The sequence below is a fragment of the Balaenoptera ricei genome, chromosome 1 (assembly GCF_028023285.1).
Source record: "Balaenoptera ricei isolate mBalRic1 chromosome 1, mBalRic1.hap2, whole genome shotgun sequence".
In the NCBI taxonomy this organism is placed as follows: domain Eukaryota; kingdom Metazoa; phylum Chordata; class Mammalia; order Artiodactyla; family Balaenopteridae; genus Balaenoptera; species Balaenoptera ricei.
In genome coordinates this window covers 50,962,815-50,983,191 of record NC_082639.1, presented here as the reverse complement: position 1 = coordinate 50,983,191, position 20,377 = coordinate 50,962,815, and the positions used below count along the sequence as shown (strand labels likewise).

Here is a 20,377-nt window from a genome sequence, read left to right as displayed (position 1 = left end):
TGGCCTGCTTTGCTCTCTGTTGCCCCCAGGGTCTTAGCAAATGTTGGGTCATGTTAGGTCTCATAGACATGTGGGTTAGAAGCCTGTCCCTTGGGTAGCAGCTGGAAAGTGGGGGGGGGGGGGCTTGATGTGAAGTCCACCTCCTTCTAGAGAGAAGCTGAGGGCTTGATTTTATCACTGTAGCAGGCTGAGGGTAGGAGCTGCAGGAAGTGTCTGCACACCTGTTCAAACTCCCAAGAGACTAGTCATTGCCTGTCCTGTCAGCTCCCAGAGACAGGCAAGTTAGATGCCAGACCCTCAGGCAGCAGCTGCAAAAGTCAGAGCACTAGTATGCAGTCTAACCCTTTCTAAAGAGATGCTGAAAGCTGGGTGTTATTGGAGTGAGCTGAGAGGAGGAGGAGGAGGAGTCATGGGGAGAGCATGCAGGGACATTAAAAATTGTTGCTTTCTCTGTAGACCCTGGGGGAGAAGTACAGGCTGGGACCATCACCTCCCAGAGACAGGCAAGTAAGACCCTCTGATAGCAGCTGTAAAAATCACGACACTTGTTGTGTAGTTCAACTCCCTCCAGGGAGAAGCTGGAGGCTTGGTTTTTTTCACTGGAGCGAGCTAAGGGGAAAAGCCACAGGCAGTGCCCACATGCCCACTTAAGCTCTGAGAGGACTAATAATTGCCTACCCCATTATCTACCAGATGCAGGCTAGTTAGAAGGCAAATCCTCAGGCAGCAGCTGGAAAAGTCAGACTGCCAGATGTGCAGTCAAACCCTTTCCAGGGAGCAGCTGGGAGCTGAACTTTATTGCCTGCTCACTCAGCTCCTAACCAAGGGGAACAAGCTGGGCAGGTGCTTGTACAAGGTCAAGACTGCCTTATAGTTCCTTGAGGTCCCAGGGAACTAGCAAATGCCAGGACCTATCAGCTTCCAGAGATGGGTGAGTTAGAAGCTAGTCCTTCAGGTAGCAGCCATAAAAATTGTGATGCTAGATGTTTGGCCCAAAGCCTTCATTCCTCAGGTTGAAGAAGGTAGTTGAGGGTTTCCTCCCATTTGCCAATTGCATGGCACATTGCTGGGGCGGGGTTTATGGTGAGGGGGTATCAGCATTTCCTACCTTTTTCAATGTGGGTGTTTTCTTAGTCACCCAGTGTGTAGGAGTCTTTCTAGTTTCTGGATTTTTCTCAGAAGTACTGATACATGTGAAGCAGTTTATTGAGTCTATGGGTGGAAGATCTTTTGCCTATTCAGATATTCCTTCCAATGTACCCCCTGATCTCTTCAGAGCATCTTGAGACTGGATTTCTAAAGAAAACATTGTGTCCATCAGCAATTCTAGTGCAGCTAGTACATATTTACTAACTAACTGTGTGGAAGATACTGTGCTGAGTGTTGTGAGGGAAGCAGAGATGAACCAAATAAGGCCGGTGACCTCAAGAAACAGTGTAGCGAGACAGACACATTAAAAAAACAAAGGTAGAGCACATTAAGGTCGCTAAGACAAAGACTTTGAAAGTTTTAGAAAAATGGATCTCTCATCTTTTTTGAGAAATCCCGGAAGAATTTATGGGGTTCTATTGCTAAAGGAAAAAGGGGAGAAAGAATGGATATAGTCACAGTCTTTGCCAAAAAAAACCCAGAAACATTCTGGATTCCATGATAATGCAAATTGGAGACATAAAAGAGCACACCAAAAAAAAAAAAAAAAATGTTTACACATCTTATCATTCACCAAAAAAAAAAAAAAAAAAACCAAATGAAAAAAATTAGAATTATTTTTTCTTTACCAATCTAAATATTTAAGTCCTTTATTTAAAGCAACAAATAAATGTGCACTTGTACTCACTAAAAATTCATCATATCAGACACAGAATCAGAAAGTTTATTTACTTTAAAACATTTGACAAGTATTGTTATTGGACAATCATTTATTTAAAATAATATACTAAATACAAAAATAAATCAAGTATTGCTTCTATTTTTCAAGTGTCAAAGTCTTTGCCATAGAAAATAGAAAGAACCTTTTATAAACTAAAAATTACATTTAAGCTCCATCAAGTTTAATAACTGCACACGATTTCCTTTTATGTTTGTGCTTTACAAATTTCCATACTACTTCTTTGCAAGGTACAGGTTCACAACAAGAATGTATGCATACAACCATATACACGCATTTTTACATAGGAATGTTTCTCATTAAATATACATATAGAGAACCTAACACAGATAGTACTGTGGCCTAAAAGCCAACCCACTGGGCCACATGTGCCACTATACAGCAACAGGTGTAGATGCAGAAGCATTATTTGACATTCAAATGAGCACTCCAGTTATCAAAGACGATGACATCTGAGTAAGGGCTACTCAGTTTAATGTTTCTAGACAAGACATTAATTCTTAATCATCTATATTAAATCATTAGTTCAACAGCCTTATTAAAAAAAATAGAGTGAACTTCAAATATTTCACAATACATTAAGTTAAGCTGAGGATAAACATCATTGTCATATGTATACACACTTTTATTTTAAAAAGGTAAAGGAATATTTATTAATCTTAGAGCAAATACTCAAAATTAAAGATCATTCCCAAATTAGTCTGTGGTTTTACTTTATAATCACTGGGACATTCAATTCCTTATCAGAGAGATAAATGCTGAATTTCTCTTCCCTGGTATATGCACTCAAGCCCCACAACACAGACATGTATAAATCATGGTTCAAGATGAATATTTATAATGCTTTACCACCCACAGGGTGTCAATCTCACTACATTAACCAGATGTGGAAAAGACTCTCACTTCTGATCAGTTCCTGAATTTCCATATGATTAATCACAATAATACAGAACTTTAAATTACATTAGTAATTTATTAGTATAAATACATATTGAGCATTTAAAATTCTACCAACTAGAAAAGTGATAAATCACAAAATTTGCTTTTTCTCTATTTAGGAAAAAGAATCTAGCCTTACATCCTTATTCAGAAATTGCATGAATTTTTCAGAAATTCCAAATATAATGATTGAAAATTTATAAGCAATTGAACTGTGAAAATACTAATTTATTGAAATTGATGTTTTACAATAAATTTCATTAAAAGGGAGCTTGAAGAGCTTGTGAAATCTCAATTATAAGCAAGTAGTAAACACCAAAGGAGCAGATGTCTTACATTGACCAAAATGTACCAAAATGCTATAATATTTAGAAAATTTTAATTAGCATGCTAAAATATTTTCAAAGGCTTATTTCATTTCACTAAAAGTCACAGGCAAGCAGAGACTACAATAATACAGGAAAATGAAATCCAACAATATAATTGTACCAGTAAAGAACACCAAAATCTAAGAGGTAGTCAAAAGAAGTAACCCTGATAAAATATCCTGACAGATGCTCCCTAATCTCAGAGACCCAAATATAGTATGAAATTCTTATATTTTCAGTGATTAGAAAACATTTATTGGTATAGAATCTAAAAACCAAGTATCTAAATGAATAATACTGTAACTGGAACAATACTCATATTTGCAAAAAAAAAAAAAAAAAAACTAAGAATAAAATCTAGAACAGATGTCTACAGCCTGCGGGCCAAATCTGGCCTACTGCCGGTTTCTGCAAACAAAGTTTTACTGAAATATAACTACACCCATTTAATTTACATATTGTGTACGGCTGCTGATTTTATACTTACAGCTGAGTCGAGTACTTGCAATAGATCATATGGCCCACAAAAACCTAAAATACTTACTAAAACATTGACCATCTGTCCCTTTACAGAAAGTTCACTGACCCGTGGTCTAGACATATGCTGATAGGTATGTAGTTCTGAATTGCACTGGAAAGATTATGTCACAACATAAGGTATTCAACCATAAGGAATGTAAGATACTAGTTACATCATAATTCAATTACTTTTCATATCTGAAATCGTCCTAACATTTTTCTTTTTTTCATTTTTGTGGTCTAACATCAATGAGTGTTTCCAAGTTATCATAAAAGGATTTAGTACTACACTGTCAAAGAAGATTCTGCAATGATGAAAGTATTTTATATCTGCACTGTCCAATACTGTAGCCACTAGCCACATATGGCTATTGACCATCTGAAATGTGGCTAGTGCAACCAAAGAACTGAATTTTTAATTTTAATTAATTTAAATTGCCAATGTGACTTTTGGCTACATTATTGGACAGCACAGATTTAACTAAACTAAATTAAAATTCCAAAGTGTGACTCTTAAAAATGACCAAAAATAATAGAGTAATGCCTTTGAAAAAAAGAGCTTTGGGCAGAAATGAACTGAATACCATAAACTCAAACCAAGACAAATTCCTTAATTAGTAAGCAAGATAAAACTGATTCCAAATTGTTCCTCTACTTCACTATCTCTCTTCAGTGAAGAGGCAAAACTACTAATGCATCTTTTTTTTTTAGCAGAAACCCTGATAATTTTATGCTTAAAAGTAATAATTGTAATCTTCATTAATTATATTAAAATAGTGTGAGCATTTCACACGAAGTATATTTTTTAGCTTGCTTCCCATCAGAAAGTCATCTCTTAAAGTCAGTTCATTTCTATACCCTTAACATTTCAACCATGTTGTACAGAAACCTTAGTTTATAGTAGGTACATATGAGAACTGTGACCTCTTCTAAATCTGCAAAATTGCCAAGTAGTCACTTCTACTATGGAGAAGTCATTTTAACAGTCCAATCTTCCAAATGTTATATATTCCATTACATGATAAAATATACCCATTCACTGACAGAATTAGAGGACAGAGGTAACGCCTTGTGTAGGTCAAGTCAAAAAATATAACTCTTGTATAGTTCTCCACATGCCTACCTTGCAACTATTTTTTTTTACATGTACCAAAACAATAAAATAGATGTATTTTTAGATTACATATTACCGATTACACATTGCAAATTAGTTACTGGTACAACTGAAAACATTAAACTAAAATATACAAAGTCAATTTGAAATAATATAATACTCTCAAAAGACAAATGTTTGAGATTTTTGCCTTATTATATCTTCCAATTATTCACATGTGCTTCCCCAGATAGCTAATTCCACATTCTGTTTTCAAAATCAGCTGGCAAGACTAATTTTATGCATTTTGATTTTAAAATCGCTGATATCCAGAATCATACACTTCTTTTCAAACCTGGTAGTTAGCTGAAAGATACAAAATATTTTAAGGGCACTTCTGTTTATGTGTTCTTTTGCAGTTTAATCAGATGTCGTAGCAGGAACTTTAACAGAGAGATTTCTTCTGGTGCTGGTGATGTGCCGCTGCTGTGCTAGGAAAGACCGGGCAGGAGCACAAGCCCCTGTGTCTTTGTAAGCACCACTGCCGCTCACGAGTCTAGATTCCATCCCTAATTTCTGGAATGCTAGACTCTGAACAAAAATAAACAAACAACATGACTATGTAGAGTTTGCAAAGTGCTTTCCACATATACAAAGTCATTTAATCCTCAAAACAATTACAAAGCTGGTGTTTTCCTCATTGTTATAGAAAAATTAAGGGTTCAGGAGCTACACTGCACGTGATAATGCCAGTAAGAAAGGAGAAAACAAAGGCATAAATCCCTGTTTCTCTATTTTGACCCATTAAATGTGAAATTGTTAAAAACAGTAGCTTAAAATAATGCTCTAGAATTAAGCTTAATTATAACAATAGAAAAAAGTCCCAAGGCAAATTTTTGTGTTGGGGCCATTACTCCAGCCATTATGAGCAGACACAGCACAAGAGAAAAGCTTAGGATCAATGGTTCTTGAAGTGTGGTCCCTGGATTAACGTTTGCACAACTGGGAATTTAAAAGTGCAAATTATACCTGTGGATTCTACCCAGACCTACTGAATAAGAAGCTCTGCAGGTAAGTCCAATAGTTTGTGTTTTAACAAGTCTTCTGATGCATGCTAAAGTTTGAGAATCACAGAATAGTTCAAATTTACTATGGTCTAGCTATATATCAGTATGTGACAAATTATTGTAGTTGTGGCTATTGGGTTTCTTACTAAGGGAAGAAGTCACTACTCCTCTCTCACTAGATCACATAAAGTGATTTTACTGAACTTAGCTTCACTGGTAACTAGTACAATAGATAACAATATTGTAAATGCTCAAAATATATGGGTTGAAAAATGATTAAATAATGCATTATTTGGCTCTCATATCTTTGATGATTTATATATCAAGAGGCCACAGAACAACAAGGAAAATAATACACTGTCCCTAATCTTAACCAGGATGGCTAACCCATGAAGGAGGGTTCTGGGGACACCTCACACAATCTCTTTCAAGGCCTTGCTAAATTAAGCCAGACTTCACCAAATAGAGAAGGGAGGGAGAAAACACAGACAAAAAGTATGATGACATGAAAGAAAAAGGCATGTTTGAGGATGGAGAACCAGTTCTTCACGGTGAAGCACAGGCTTCACATGTGGAGAGTCTATAAAGTGATATTCTCTCATACTAAATAAATGGCAGCTAAGGTAGATAATGGCTGTGTTATTATCTATGCTAGCTGATTAGAATACTCAAAAGAACCATATACATCAGGAAATGCTACTCTTGAAAACACCCCACCATACTAAGGGTGACAAAATAAAATATATCAAATTATTTTATACTATTTTCTCCGTGTTAGGACAGATAGACAACTCTTAAAGAGCAGTGTCTGGATAAAAAAAAGAAAATACAACAAAGGACACACTGAGAGGCTTTAGGGATGTTAAAATGCACGCTGAGTACTAGAAGCACTTAATTTTGCATTATACAGATATTTGTATTTCAACAGAAACCCTTTATGAAGCACAAATTAAATGTTTTGGCTCAAGGCGATTTTAAAAATGTTTAAGAACTGTATGAGTGCTTCATGTGCATTAACTTAAAGGTTGGTGAGTCATGAAATCAATTTAGTGGTTTTGAAAAAGTCAAAATCAACTAAAAATATTAAAATATAAAGTAAATTTGGATTATGACCAACATTTAAAAAAAAACCAAGAGAATATAACAGAAAACACCTGAGTGCAACACACACAGTCAAGGTAACTTTGTTCAGTTATACATAAACATGAACACACACTAATTTGCGGTATAAAGTATATTTCCTTCTGTGGTTCATGGTCAAAATGTCTGATAAACACTGTTCTAAACATTGATTCACTGGCTAAATTTCAACTCACCTTATTATACCAGGCAGAAACAATGAGTTTTTCTTCATAATCACGGAATTTTGCTACTTTACATTCACTCTGGAAAAAGATATGAGGACTATTAAAATCCCAAAAATAAACCCAAATTAGTGAAAATGTAATATTTTTTTTCACTATGCCCATGATCAAGAGAATGTGAAGAATGCATTGTGAGGCACAGAAAGTATACAAATTGTAAAGCTGAATCATGGGAAATGCATGCCCAGCACCTTTAGGAAAGAATAAGATTGTGACTAATAAATCTTTATTTTAGGAATTGTACTGGTAGAACAGATATTAAACAATAACAAACAAGAAACGAGTGATTCTTATGCTACTGTCCCCTATATCTAGAGAAAAAAAGTTAACAACTGGCTTAGGTGACAAAACAAAGAGAGTCAAAACTAAGGAGAAAAAGGATGTAGGGAAAAATACCCCAGAAAATCCTTTAAAATTTCCTGTAAAGCTTAGCACAGATTGTTCTCTCTCAGTCCTTGGTGACTGTATGCTAGACTGCCCAGGGCCCTATCTGCGTGCCATCCTAGAGACTGACGTTCATGTCCTAATTACTCTAATAAAGCTGATTTTGTACATGTTGTGGAGCGCCAGATATAGGTGGCATCTAAAACACTTGAATGTTCCTACAGCAAGATGCTCATGGTACGAAAAGCATACAGGAAACAAAGGAGGTAAGATGCCCATCTTCTCGCTCACATCCACTCCAGACAGAGACTGCCCGAGAAGGATGCAGACAGAATAACGTCTGCTATAAACATTAGTTTTCTCCTTTTTACTTTTTGCAGTGTGTGTACAGATAAATACACATGAATTAAAGGCCCATATGCTGTGACTTAACTGAAGATTTTCCTCAGAGCCCTATATTAGAGGCACCATTTTGTCATCACACTTGTAAGGGAGCTACATTTCAAGTATCAACACTGGTGCACGTTCTCATTGGCTTTCACTGGGAAGTGAATATTCAAAGCAACTTAGAGTTCATAGGTTATTCAGTTCAAGTCCCATTATTTTACAGATGAGGAGACTGAGGACCAGAGAGGAGGAGTGATAACTTTAAGACAAGTTAACAGTAAAGCTGTAACCTTGGCTTCTGATTTATGTGGTATTTAATGCTGGGGGTACAGAGATATCATACAGCCTCTGCCCTCAAGACATTCTGACACATGCCATAAAGAAAAATGCTATTGTGGGATGAATTCATGAGTTCAAAGTACATGGAGTCCCTATAAAGAGACAACTAACTTTGCCTAAGATATACAAGGAGAGCTTTATAAATGGGAGATATTGGAGCTGGATCCTGAAGAATGAATAGTATTTCTTCACAGAGACACTTCTATCCAGTGCTTTTTTACAACACTTGACATGGCCTGGACAAACACTTACAGCAAGTGCACCATAAGGCTGGTGTGTACTCTGTATATGAAAGTCTTTAAAGCTTTAAATAAATTATTTCCACCACAGTCTCTATCTACTGGCTCAGAAATAATATGAAGAAAATGGTAAATGAATATAGTGTACTTCCCTGAAACATAACCTTCCTAGTTGATTTATTGGGAGAAGAAAAGTAAAGAAGAATCTGGTTAACTGAGTATAGTACCTTTTTAAAAAGGTGAGTTTTGTTGTTTTTTTTTAAATGAACTCTCATCCACATAATATTAAAAGGAGCATGATGGCAGGACTCTACTAGAAAGAAGGGCTACTATATGATTGGCTGTTACAGAGGGAGAGACATACAATGCAGCAAGATACATAAACTTGTAGAGGCCCATCTTGTGGGCTTGTGAGATGCTTTGTAATAAGCATACTGCGTGCTAAAACATGACACTCCTAACTTCTAAATTCTTGTGAAATTTGATCATTAATGGCAAATATTGACAGCAGTTAATTATATATTGACAGAATAATTAAGAGGATATATATGAATATGGAAGTTTTACCTCCAGAATCTCAATTCTTCTCTCTTTCTCTGCCAACTGCTTTCTAAGTAGCATTATTTCAGCTGATGCTGGATTTAATTTGGGGTCTAAAGTTTTTATTACCTGTTTAAAGGGAAAAAACAAATCTCTTATGTTCACTTTATCTTGTCAAATACTAAAATAAGAACACAGTGTGTAAAATCTGTGTAAAGTGGAACATTATCCAGAAAGTGATCCAGGAACTAACTATAACTTATTTTACATTCTAATTTGAGTAACAAAAATAACATTCTACAGACTAGAAATGGTATAAAAATTCAGTACAAAAATGGGAAGATACCCATCCCCAAATCAAATTTCCTTCTCCAGGCTCAGTACTCAGAAATAGTTACTTAGCCTTATCAAGCTTTGAGCACTGAGGTCTTGAAATAACGCTTTTCTACCTTTAACTTGAATCAGATAAATTAAAACATTTTTTTAAATTAATTAAAATGAATTCAATAGTTATATGGGAACTTGCTAACTGTACAAAGTAGGAGTAACTAACACACAAAAAAATTCTTGGCAACAATCTTTTACTACTATTATCTAGTTAGATGTAATTCAATATATAAGATAAATATAATAGACATTGATGATTTTGTCTGTAAATTCTAGAGTATTCAATCATATCCATGTAAATTACCAAATGTAAGCAAAAACAAAGTTTGATCAGAATGTTGTTCAGAGACTGAACTAAACTATGTAGTCAGCAGTATGGTAGCAAATCAACTCAGAAATATTAGGTATAAATTACAAGCAAAACAAGTTTACAATAATAAGGTCATCTGTATCACCTAATTACAAATCTATTTTAAAAGATTTAAAATTTAATGACAAGAAAATTTCATCTATGTTTATAGAGGTAAAGAAAAAAGACTAGAAAGTAATATCCCTAAACATTACTGTGGTTCACTGAAAACGATTCACTGCTAAACGTGGCAGGCACTGTGGCAGATGGGGCTGCAGCAGTTTACCAGAGTCAGGGCAACTGACTCTTATGAAGTACCTCCCCTTATGAAGTACACATGGTAAAAGCAGACACATTAGTTTTTAAATCATAATTTAATTACAAAGAACACATAAAAATTGGTTGCCTCTAAGTGCTAGAAAGTATGGTTGTGACTTTTCTATATTTTCTGAGCTTTCTATCATGTACGTATGTTACTATTTTAACCTCTCCCCTGAAATAGTGTAAGGGTAAAAAATGAAATCATGTTTACCAAAAAAGCAACTATTTTTTAAATGATAATATTTGATGATGGCAAGAATACAGTATTCATTGTCATTGCTTTGTCTAATTAGTTATAATACTTTTAGAATATCATGTAGAAATACATGTCAAGCATCTTAAAAATGTTCTTATCCTTTGACCCAAAAACTTTGTTTGGCATTAACCTAGGAACAAGATTAACATAATAAACCAAAATAAGGGGAAACTTTCTGTATAAATATATTTCCCATAGCCTTATTTCTAGGAGCAAAAAAGAAAAAGACATGGAAACAAACTGTTTCCAACAATAGGATGTTGACTAAGTAAACAATGATATATCTACTCAACTGAAAGAATATTATGTAGCTAACTCTTTAATTTTGCAGTCTGCTCCATACACAAGTGTATTGTTTGCTGCTGTATTCCCAGTGCTTACCATAACAGGTGCTCGATAAATATGAAGCTACATTTATATAACGTGAGGACATTAAGTTTAAAAATACAAATCGCACGATCAAAATCATACGTGATACGATCATACAAATTGCGTGTGTGGGTGTGTTATGGTAAACAATCACGGAGATAATAGGCACTGAAAAAAATGCACTGTTAACAGCAGTTGTCTCTGGGAACCTTTCAATAAATTTTCTACTGAAAGCATTTACACACTTGTAACAGAGACACTGAACTGTGGCAGACTGCCCCGATGTTTAGCAAGTCGGCCTCCTGAAGTTGGGTGCGGCCACGTGCCTGAGTTCTGCCCACTGAAATGCAAGGGAAGAGATTTACGCCAGATCCATTACGTATGTCCCATACGATCTCGGCTGTCTTCCCTCCTCTGTAGCTAGACAACGTTGAGTAAATCTGAGAACCCCTTAGTGAAGAAGGCTGACCCTTTGTCAGTCGGGGGCTCTGAATGACTGCATAGAGTATGGCCCCTCCCACACTGACTACTGAACTTCGTGTGATCAAGAAGGGAACTTCTATCTTGCTAAGCCTTGAGATCTTGGGGCATACCTGTTACTGCAGGTACTATTTACACCTTAATAAATAAAAAACTTAAACATAAAAAGGGAAGACATGTTAGCAGTATTTTAAGGCTCTGTCATAAAATTCTCTTCTTTTATTCAGTTAACTAGAAAAGGGCACATTAACATTCTCTGAGAATACTTACAGTTAATTAGGAAAATATATTCATGGAAATAAAAGATTTTATGAGAACAGTACTTACAGATATTGAAGAAAAAGTATGAAATAAGGAAAAGAATAATTAGTCTGGTGAACATTTAGACTGATCTTTAACTGTCTAATACAGACTTAATGCTAAAACAATTTAAACAAGTTTGCAAAGCTCAATTTTCACAAAGGCAAATGTTCACTGTAAGAGCTAAAGATTACATACCTTACAGTAGTCAGTTTCTCTATATGAGGTCACTACAATCAACATTTAACTGTCCCTATGAAGCCACGTGTAGTATTTTCTGATGCTGATGAGTGAGAGGGAAAGAACATGAGGACTGAGGTGGAGACGCACCAAGAACCTGACTGGCAAGGCAGGGTAGTGGGGAGCAAAGCGATGTGACATAGATCCAAGAAGAGGTGGGATAGGCCCAATTAGAACCCAAGTCACAAAGACTAAAACCCTGAAAGATAAGCCACTCACATTTCTTGCTTTCTCTAAGTACATTTTGTATCTTTCCTCCATTGCTTTCATATCTTCATCTTTCTTCTGAAGAGCAGCTTCAAGTTCGTTGATCTTTTGTACTGTTATTGAAAAGAAAATGAAACGAGCAATTTAAAATACTCCCTCCTCACATAAAAAAATTATATTTTCTAAAAAGACTGATAATGAGAACGTAGAAGAGAAACATTTTATTTCTTCTTTGTAGTCAATTCTTATCTAAAACTTTTGAACTACACCCAATATATCCCCGATCATTTTGTATTATTTTTTCTTAAAAAATATCTCTAATCTGCTTTACTGAATTATTTTTCTCCCTTCTATCAAGTATTTCATTGAGCAAATACACCTTACAATGTAAGCACAACCATCACAAAATAAAGCATTCTTTCTACAAGTTTGAAGTTCATTTTAATCTGATTATAAATTATTTTATTTACACTTCCATAGTATTAATTTTATTATATTTTACAATGTTTGATACTCCTATATATCAATCAGGTCATTTTATTAGATTTACCTTTTTTTTTGCTTTAGGATATGATCATTTATTAATTACTTAAATCACTAAAAATTATTATGATTCTTATTTGCGATGTCCGTATCTGCATTGCCTGAAGACTTATATACACAGTTCTTGCATCCTTCAACTAAAAAAGTCAAGTCTTTACATAAAGTCTGATCCAGGTTTTTACAAATACCTACCATTCTGGTTTACATCTGGCTGGAGGTCTTCAATGAGCTCTTGTTTCTTCTGTAATTCTTCATGGACCTCCGTTAGTTTTTCCCTAAGTAGTGGAAAGAGCATGGAGCTTTGGAGCCAAACAGACCTAAGAATGAAAACTGGTTTCTGCCACATAACATTTGTGGACTGTGGGCAAGTCACTTTCTGATCCTTAGTTTCTTCATCTGTGAAATGGGAATAATACCTGACAAATATTCTAGGGGTTGGTTATGAGGATGTAAACTGCCTGACACATGGTGGGTGCCAAAAATTTTACAGTTTTCCCCTTGCCACCCTTGCTTCCTAAGAAAGTTAAAGTAAATATTTTATAGGTTAAACATCCCACACTTCCACATAATCTAGTTGTGACAGTTGTCTGCTTTATAAACTCTTCAAATGACACTAGCGATTAAAAAATGTAGGAGATTGGGATCATGAGCAGGTAGGCTGACCCTTTTACCATGTTTTTCTTTTCACTTTTGGTGGCAGTGGTGAACAATGAATTGGCATCAGGGTTTTTACTTTTAATAAACAAAATAGAAAAGGATATTAATAACTTCAGAAGCTTTTAAGACCCTTCCCCTCTCATATTTGAAATGAATATCAGTTTTACTTACATATGAGCTTCCAACTTCTGCTTTAGTTTGCTGGACTATAAAAATTAGAAAAAGTTGCTGTAAGATAACTATTGTGACAAGTTTTCCAGACATTGAAATCTCTTTACCTCCTTTTGAAGGGATACAATATTAAATTATAAATGTTTTAAAAATTTGTATTTCTAATAACATACTTTTAAAAACAGAAGATTTTAGGTATATTCTTACTTCAAAGAAGAAAGGGAAAGAGAATAGGAAATTAAATTAGGAAGAGTAAGTATAATAGCAGAAAGAAAAATACTTCATATTTTTGAATACAATGAAAATAAAATTTGAACTCGAAGGAAAATAGCAAATGCAAGCTGAATGTGATATATTGAGGAGTATCAAACATTTAAACTCCTAAAGAATCATCCATCTAAAACACAAATTTTAAGATTTTAGACCTTCACTAAAGAATAGCCTTAATGAACAAAAATAATTATCTCTATAATAAAACTTTATCATTATAAATGCAAGCACTTTCAATATTAACATCAAAATGAAGCAATTGGATTTTGTTAAAAAATAAAATTTAAAACACAAAATTTCCTCTTTAAAAGAACAGGAATTTAGATTGCAATGCTAGTTCTGTATCATCTACCAAATAGTTTGAAGAGTTTAAAATATATAATCTAAAATGTAATTTGGACACCAATAAATTTTTTTAAAAAGATAAATTTAAAATCCTTAAAACACTGCAAAATGTACTACCCCAAAATGATCCCATTAAAAAAATTTTTTTAATGTGGCTTAAAAAAATTTGTATTAGAGAGGTTACAATACCGTATATATGCACATATGAGATGCCGCTATGCATGAGACGATTTCTATTTTCCAAGCCCCCAGGGAAAAAAGAGAAAATCATATAAAGCATATAAAAGACAAAAAGGAAACTCAACCCTTTCAAACTTCCTTTTCATCTCTTTATTTACTCTCCCTCATCAATACAAGTATAGTTACCTAACATTCTATCCAATCAATATCTAACACACATCTAGCCCTATCTTTTTTTTTTTTTTTTTGGAACAGAAAAAGTTTTATGGAAGGGCCAAGCAAGGAGAATGGGCAGCTTATACTCAAAAAGCCTGAACTCCCCGATGGTTCTCAGGGAAGAGTTTTTATAGGCAAAATTTTGAGGGAGGGCTGCAGGGTGCATGACCTTTCTCTGATTGGTTGGTGGTGAGGTAACAGGGAAGTGCTCTAGAAATCGTGTGCTCAGCCTCAAGTTACCATCCTCCACCTGGGTGGGGATCTTAGTTCGTGTAGAAGAAATCAGAGATACATTGTTATGTCCATCCTTTGAGGCGGAACCAGGACCATGCTTCATCTGCACTGTTGTTTCTTGACTGCTTCTCCTCTCTTTCTGCATTCCCTCCCTTCCCTAATTAGTAACTGTTTGAATCTGCCCTTTAGAACTCAGGGAAGGTCTAGGAGGCCAAAGCCTTTTTCCTTAAAACATGAAATGGGAGACAGAGAAAGACTTTTGTACCCGGGAGGGCCCTACAGGGTCCCGCTCAGTTTCAAGCATGCTTATTGGGATCATTGTTTCTAAGCCTTTTCCATGAGCAGAGCTAGGAAATATGCACACACACACATACACAATGCACATACACAACATACTTTTTTGTATGTAGGTTATAGTCAATAAAAAGGGCTTTTTGTTGAAATGAACATTTTGTCCTTCATTTTGCTTCCTAGACTCCCAATAGCATAGCCCACTGAGGAGCTATTGGCACAAAGCCCATTCAGTATTTTGAAGTCTTTGTGGAGGAAGAAAGCAGTTCTTCAATTTGAGTTTATGGATCCAACTCCCATTTCAATGTTGTTCCTTTTCTCTCTCATATATTAGTTCAAAAAAATCTCTGCTCATCCATACCATTTTACAAAGTCTATTTATATTTTCCAAATGCCAAACTTTCATCAAATAATTCTCTTGGGGGACTGTTTGAGATGCAAGCTGTTGCAGAAAAGAAGAGGAAAGAATAGGCTGTAGGTCAGCCCACCTGTGCTTTGCTCTCATTCTGTGAGTTTGCTAGTTCCAAGTCCAGACTAAGAATGAGGTACACAGGTTGCTAACACAACAGAAACACACCTTCTTATGAGGGATATTAACAAGAATATGGCCCTGAGTCCTAATTTTAGCTTAAATGCTAGGCTATAAAAGAAGTACAAGGGGCACTAAGTTAAGGAAGGATTTAGTCTATACTGAAAAGCATGGAAATAGGGTGGCAACTGCAAAAGAATCAAGGGCAGATATTCAGTTTCTGTCACACTTCCCAATGGAAACAGAGGAAAATATTTGCTGTAATACTTGTGTGGTCTTGAAGACAGGTCCAATGTGTCAGGTATGACATTAGCCCTATCTTTTTGTTGTTGTTTTAGTTAAATACATTCCTCCCTCAATTATTACTTCTTTTCCTCTCTGCATATAGAGATTGAACTATATAAACATCGCTAGTTCTATTCAGATTTAGGCTGTTTGTTTGATCTTTTTTAAGTCCTCTTACCTCTGCCCTCACAATTATTTGCCATCAAAAACCATGAGAAATGGCAAGGCCATGAGTCTGTATGAAAGGAGGGAAGAAATAAGGGGTGATGTACTTCAAGACTGCTTTAAGATTTCTGTCCTTTGGAGGTTGACGTGACCTACTTCTTGAATGTTCTTTTGGTAGAAATCACTTTCTCATTCTCTCTTTTCCTCTATTCTGACTGCAGATTACTCTCACTAGTGTTTTCTCAGGCCAGTCCTGTTGGGATCCCAGCAAAACTGTGAAGGCCTCAATTGTAGCATGCTCCCAATCAGGAATTACCATGAACTTAAGGGTAGCTGTTGAAGTAGGGCAGATAGAAATCACCTTCCAATCCATATGATCAATTTATAGGCTCCAAGTTGGCAAAATCACTGCATCTGTTATGCAGATATATACGGTATTTAAGGGCACCCCCCATGATAAGGGTAGCACTTTCAAGTACAAGATTAATTTGGACATCAGGACCTATTACAGAGAGTCCATACATAACAGAATTATCCTAACTTTTAAGTTCCTTACACTTTCTCCTTCAGACTTGGAGCCTTGTTCTTGCAAAGACTTCTGGAGGTCCTCAATCTGCTGCTGCAATTCTCGAATTTGTTCTTTGCTCAGCCTATTATAAGATGAATCACACATGTTCATTTATACTGAAAGTCAAAGTAGTTAAGGATCTATAAAGGTGCATTTATGCAATTTAACTCATAAAGTATACATTTAATAGCAATAACCAAAGCTGAACAATTATCTGTGGCTAGGTATAATATATGGTATAGTTGCCTACTTTCAAGGAAATATTCTTTAAAAAAAGACATTTTTATCCTAAAAGCATATATGGCCACATTTAAAAAGTTTAAGGTTCTTAATGAGTCAGTGGCAAAGCATAACATTTCTGCACTGTACTCACTGGTATAAAAATCAGAAAACTAGCTCAGTTTTCCTTCAGTTGTATTTTTAATGAATGGAAACTAGGTTTCCATTTCTTGTTTCAGATTTCACAGGGTGTTGGGAGAAGAGGAAGGCCACCATTTTCCAACCATTTCTTCATGACTTTTATTTCAACTAAAGAGATTGGCACTAGCAACTACTGCAGCTTTTTAACTTGGCAAAATCTCATTACAGATGGGTGGGATGGGGGTGGGGTGGAAGGGAGGTCTAAGAGGGAGGGGATATATGTATACATATAGCTGATTCACTCTGTTGTACAGCAGAAACTAACACAACACTGTAAAGCAATTATACTCCAGTAAAAAAAAACAAAAAAACCCAAAAAACCCTGCTCAATCATTACTGCCATTGAAGTTACCAGCAAGAGAGAGAGAGTTATTATCTGTCTGACTTTCTCTCTTCATATATATATGACACAACACACCTGCCCATCATGATACTCCATTTTTCCAATATTACATTGATCACATAATAATTATCTATTCACATGTCTATCTTCCTATATTAATAACTGAAACTAGGATCTCCAGTGCTGATATTGAACCATATAAAACAGCAATATTTAATGGTCTCTTCAGAAAGCTAAAACGGGGCTTCCCTGGTGGCGCAGCGGTTGAGAGTCTGCCTGCCGATGCAGGGGACGCGGGTTCGAGCCCTGGTCTGGGAAGATCCCGCGTGCCGTGGAGCGGCTAGGCCCGTGAGCCACAATTGCTGAGCCTGCATGTCTGGAGCCTGTGCTCCGCAACAAGAGGGGCCGCGATGGTGGGAGGCCCGTGCACCGCGATGAAGAGTGGCCCCCCGCTTGCCACAACTAGAGAAGGCCCTCGCACAGAAACAAAGACCCAACACAGCCATAAATAAATAAATAAATAAATAAATAAAAATAAAATAAAAAAAAAAGAAGAAAGCTAAAACGTTATTTTTCTTTTAACTGCAGTTGATGTAATAGCATACATACAAGTTGAGAGACAAGGTTCAAGTGTCTTTAAAATTCCTGGTGGTCTCTAAGATCCAATAAAGGTAGGTCAGATAAATCCAAATACCTTCATTGTCAGTATGCTATTTATAAGAGGCAGGTTAGCAAAGTGGTTAAAGAGCACAGACTCTGAAGTCAGATTGACAGAGGGTTCAAATGCAGGATCCAGAACTTACTAGCTGTGTAACTCTGGGCAAGTTACACCTTGCACCTCAGCTTCCTTGTCCATAAAAAAAGAGATAATTATAGTTACTACTTCATAGAGTTATTGTGAGAATTTATTGAGTTAATATAAAAAAGGGCTTAGAAAAGTACCTGACACTAGTAAGCACCACATAAACGTTATTTTTTTTAAACATTATAATTTTTGAACACCTCATTGATATCAGATAAGTACACCATTTGCTTTAAACACATTATCTGTAATCTTCATAAGAACCTGCAAATAGGTGTCATCTCCAATTTATAGCTGAGGACACTAAGTGTGAATTTAAGTAACTTGCCCAGTTTCAGTAGAGGTGGGATTCAAATTTGACTCCACAACCTATGTACCATCCATGCACAAGACTCCAGCTGAAAACCAGATTGTCATTTATTCATCTGTTAATTTTTTGTCATTTATGAAGACATCTAAATGAAATTCAAGAATAAGCAACCTGCTTTAACAAAGGCTGCTAAAAATAATGGGTAGTGAGAGATGAAAAAACAAAAATCGAAACTTGTGCAAATCCTAATTATTTGAACTACAATGATATCTTCCACGTCTGCGAATCAAGACTCTGTGGTTAGGTAATGAAGTCGCTACGACTATCTATTATGAAGGAGTGTGTCAGTCACCTCTGCTCAGTTTCCAATTCGTTCATCTTGCGCTGCTTCTGTTCCAGCTGCTCCTGAAGTTCTTCAATACGTTCGTTCTCAGTACCTTCCTGCTGTAATCGAAGCATCTTATTTTCATGCTGCAGTCGAATAAACACCTCCCTGATGTTAAAAAGCGATTAAAAAAAATTTTTTTTAAGTATAAGAGTTTTTTAAATTCTTTGCTTTTTAAAGAAAATTCCTGTCCACTCGATAGCTCATTTTGAAACATTACCAAAGCTTCTGAAAGTTCTTAAGAAAAAACTGTGCCCTGTAGGACTATGTCTCAAAAAAACAAATGGTAAGTTTTTAAAGGTACAGGTATAAGATTATATTATATATCAATAAATGTTTATTATGTAAATCCCTAAGAGATGATATGAATTATTTTACTTTGATAATTTAGAAACTATTCACACTAGAGGTAATATATAGCACATCCTTAGAAAACATATAAATAAAAAGCAGTAGATTTAAGAAACTACAGTTTGCTCAAAATTTTTAAGTATACTTTTATGATAATGACAGTCATATGACTGTCTCTAGACTTTTTGTTTTTAGAAAAAATTTTTATTAAAGGTTTACATACATGTTTTTAAAAATGCAAATGATAGGAATGGTATTAAATAAAAAAGTAATGCTTCCTACCTGCTGCCCTCCTAAATTCCATTCCCCAAAAGCAACTAATTTCAATTAATCACAATATTTGTTCTTCTGAATGCCAGCACCATCGCTTTAAAAAAATGGCTATTTTTAAATGATTAATATCACTGGATATTACTAACTAAAAAGTGCAAGTTAGTTTCCAGCCCAGCATGTAAAGAGCTCTATCTTAACAGCAAAAAACTGAACAAATTGAAAATCAACAACTTTATAAACATTATGCAAAGTGAAAGAAGTCACTCACAAAAGGACACATATTATATGATTCCATGTATATGAAATTTCCACAACAAGCAAATCCATAGAGATAAAGTAGATGACTGGTTGCCTGGAGCTGGCGATGGAGGGGAGGCAGGAATGGGGAATGACTGCTAATAGGTACAGGGTGTCTTTTGTGGAGGATGAAAATGTTCTAAAACTAGATAGTGATGATGGTTATACAACTCTGTGATTACACTAAAAACCACTGAACTGTATATCTGTAAACGGGTGAATTATATCTCAATAAAGCTGTTTAAATAAAGAGTAGAATTAGAAGTAATTAACAAATAAAACTGTTGCCACAAAAAAGGAAAATAAAATTTTATGCCAGATTAGTCAAATACCTAGAAGTAAACAGAGCGGTAAAATACCAAAATAAAAGGTCGAAAGGAACCTCTAAAATTTGTATTTTATTTAACTCCAGCTTAATCCTCCTGCAATCGACAGCTCCTCTCCTATTTTTTTCACCAGTGTGGATCTGAATGCCAAGTATTAAAAAGGTTTTCCACAGTGTTTAAAAGAGGAAATTCCTGTCCACTCAATAGCTGTCATTTTAAAGTATTACCAAAGAGATTAAGGATAAAAAAATAAGTTCAACACAATAAAGGCTGTATTATAAAAACTAGAATATATTATTCAGCTAGTGAAATTTTATTTCTGGTAAATTTTTAAGCTTCCATAGTAACAGTAACAATCTGATTTAGAAAGCCTAAGCATG

The 20,377-nt window shown here is 35.3% G+C and overlaps 2 protein-coding genes across 4 annotated transcripts in view; one reads left to right on the top strand and one right to left on the bottom strand.

Annotated features, from left to right (window-relative positions):
- The window catches only part of LOC132350016 (cytochrome P450 2J2), a 155,558-nt gene that overhangs the window by 77,604 nt on the left and 57,577 nt on the right, over positions 1 to 20,377 (top strand). The gene's annotated exons all lie outside the window — the stretch shown is intronic.
- The window catches only part of HOOK1 (hook microtubule tethering protein 1), a 64,230-nt gene continuing 46,955 nt past the window's right edge, over positions 3,103 to 20,377 (bottom strand). For 2 of the 3 annotated variants that reach the window (XM_059898966.1, XM_059898976.1), the window contains 8 exons: positions 18,718 to 18,858; positions 16,479 to 16,572; positions 13,408 to 13,442; positions 12,772 to 12,854; positions 12,049 to 12,149; positions 9,155 to 9,256; positions 7,191 to 7,259; positions 3,103 to 5,398 (listed from right to left, as the gene is read on the bottom strand). In XM_059898966.1, coding sequence (XP_059754949.1) covers positions 5,228 to 5,398; positions 7,191 to 7,259; positions 9,155 to 9,256; positions 12,049 to 12,149; positions 12,772 to 12,854; positions 13,408 to 13,442; positions 16,479 to 16,572; positions 18,718 to 18,858 — 796 coding nt within the window. In that variant the 3' untranslated portion in view covers positions 3,103 to 5,227. The remainder of the gene's footprint in view (positions 5,399 to 7,190; positions 7,260 to 9,154; positions 9,257 to 12,048; positions 12,150 to 12,771; positions 12,855 to 13,407; positions 13,443 to 16,478; positions 16,573 to 18,717; positions 18,859 to 20,377) is intronic. The other variant, XM_059898983.1, reaches the window with a different exon arrangement.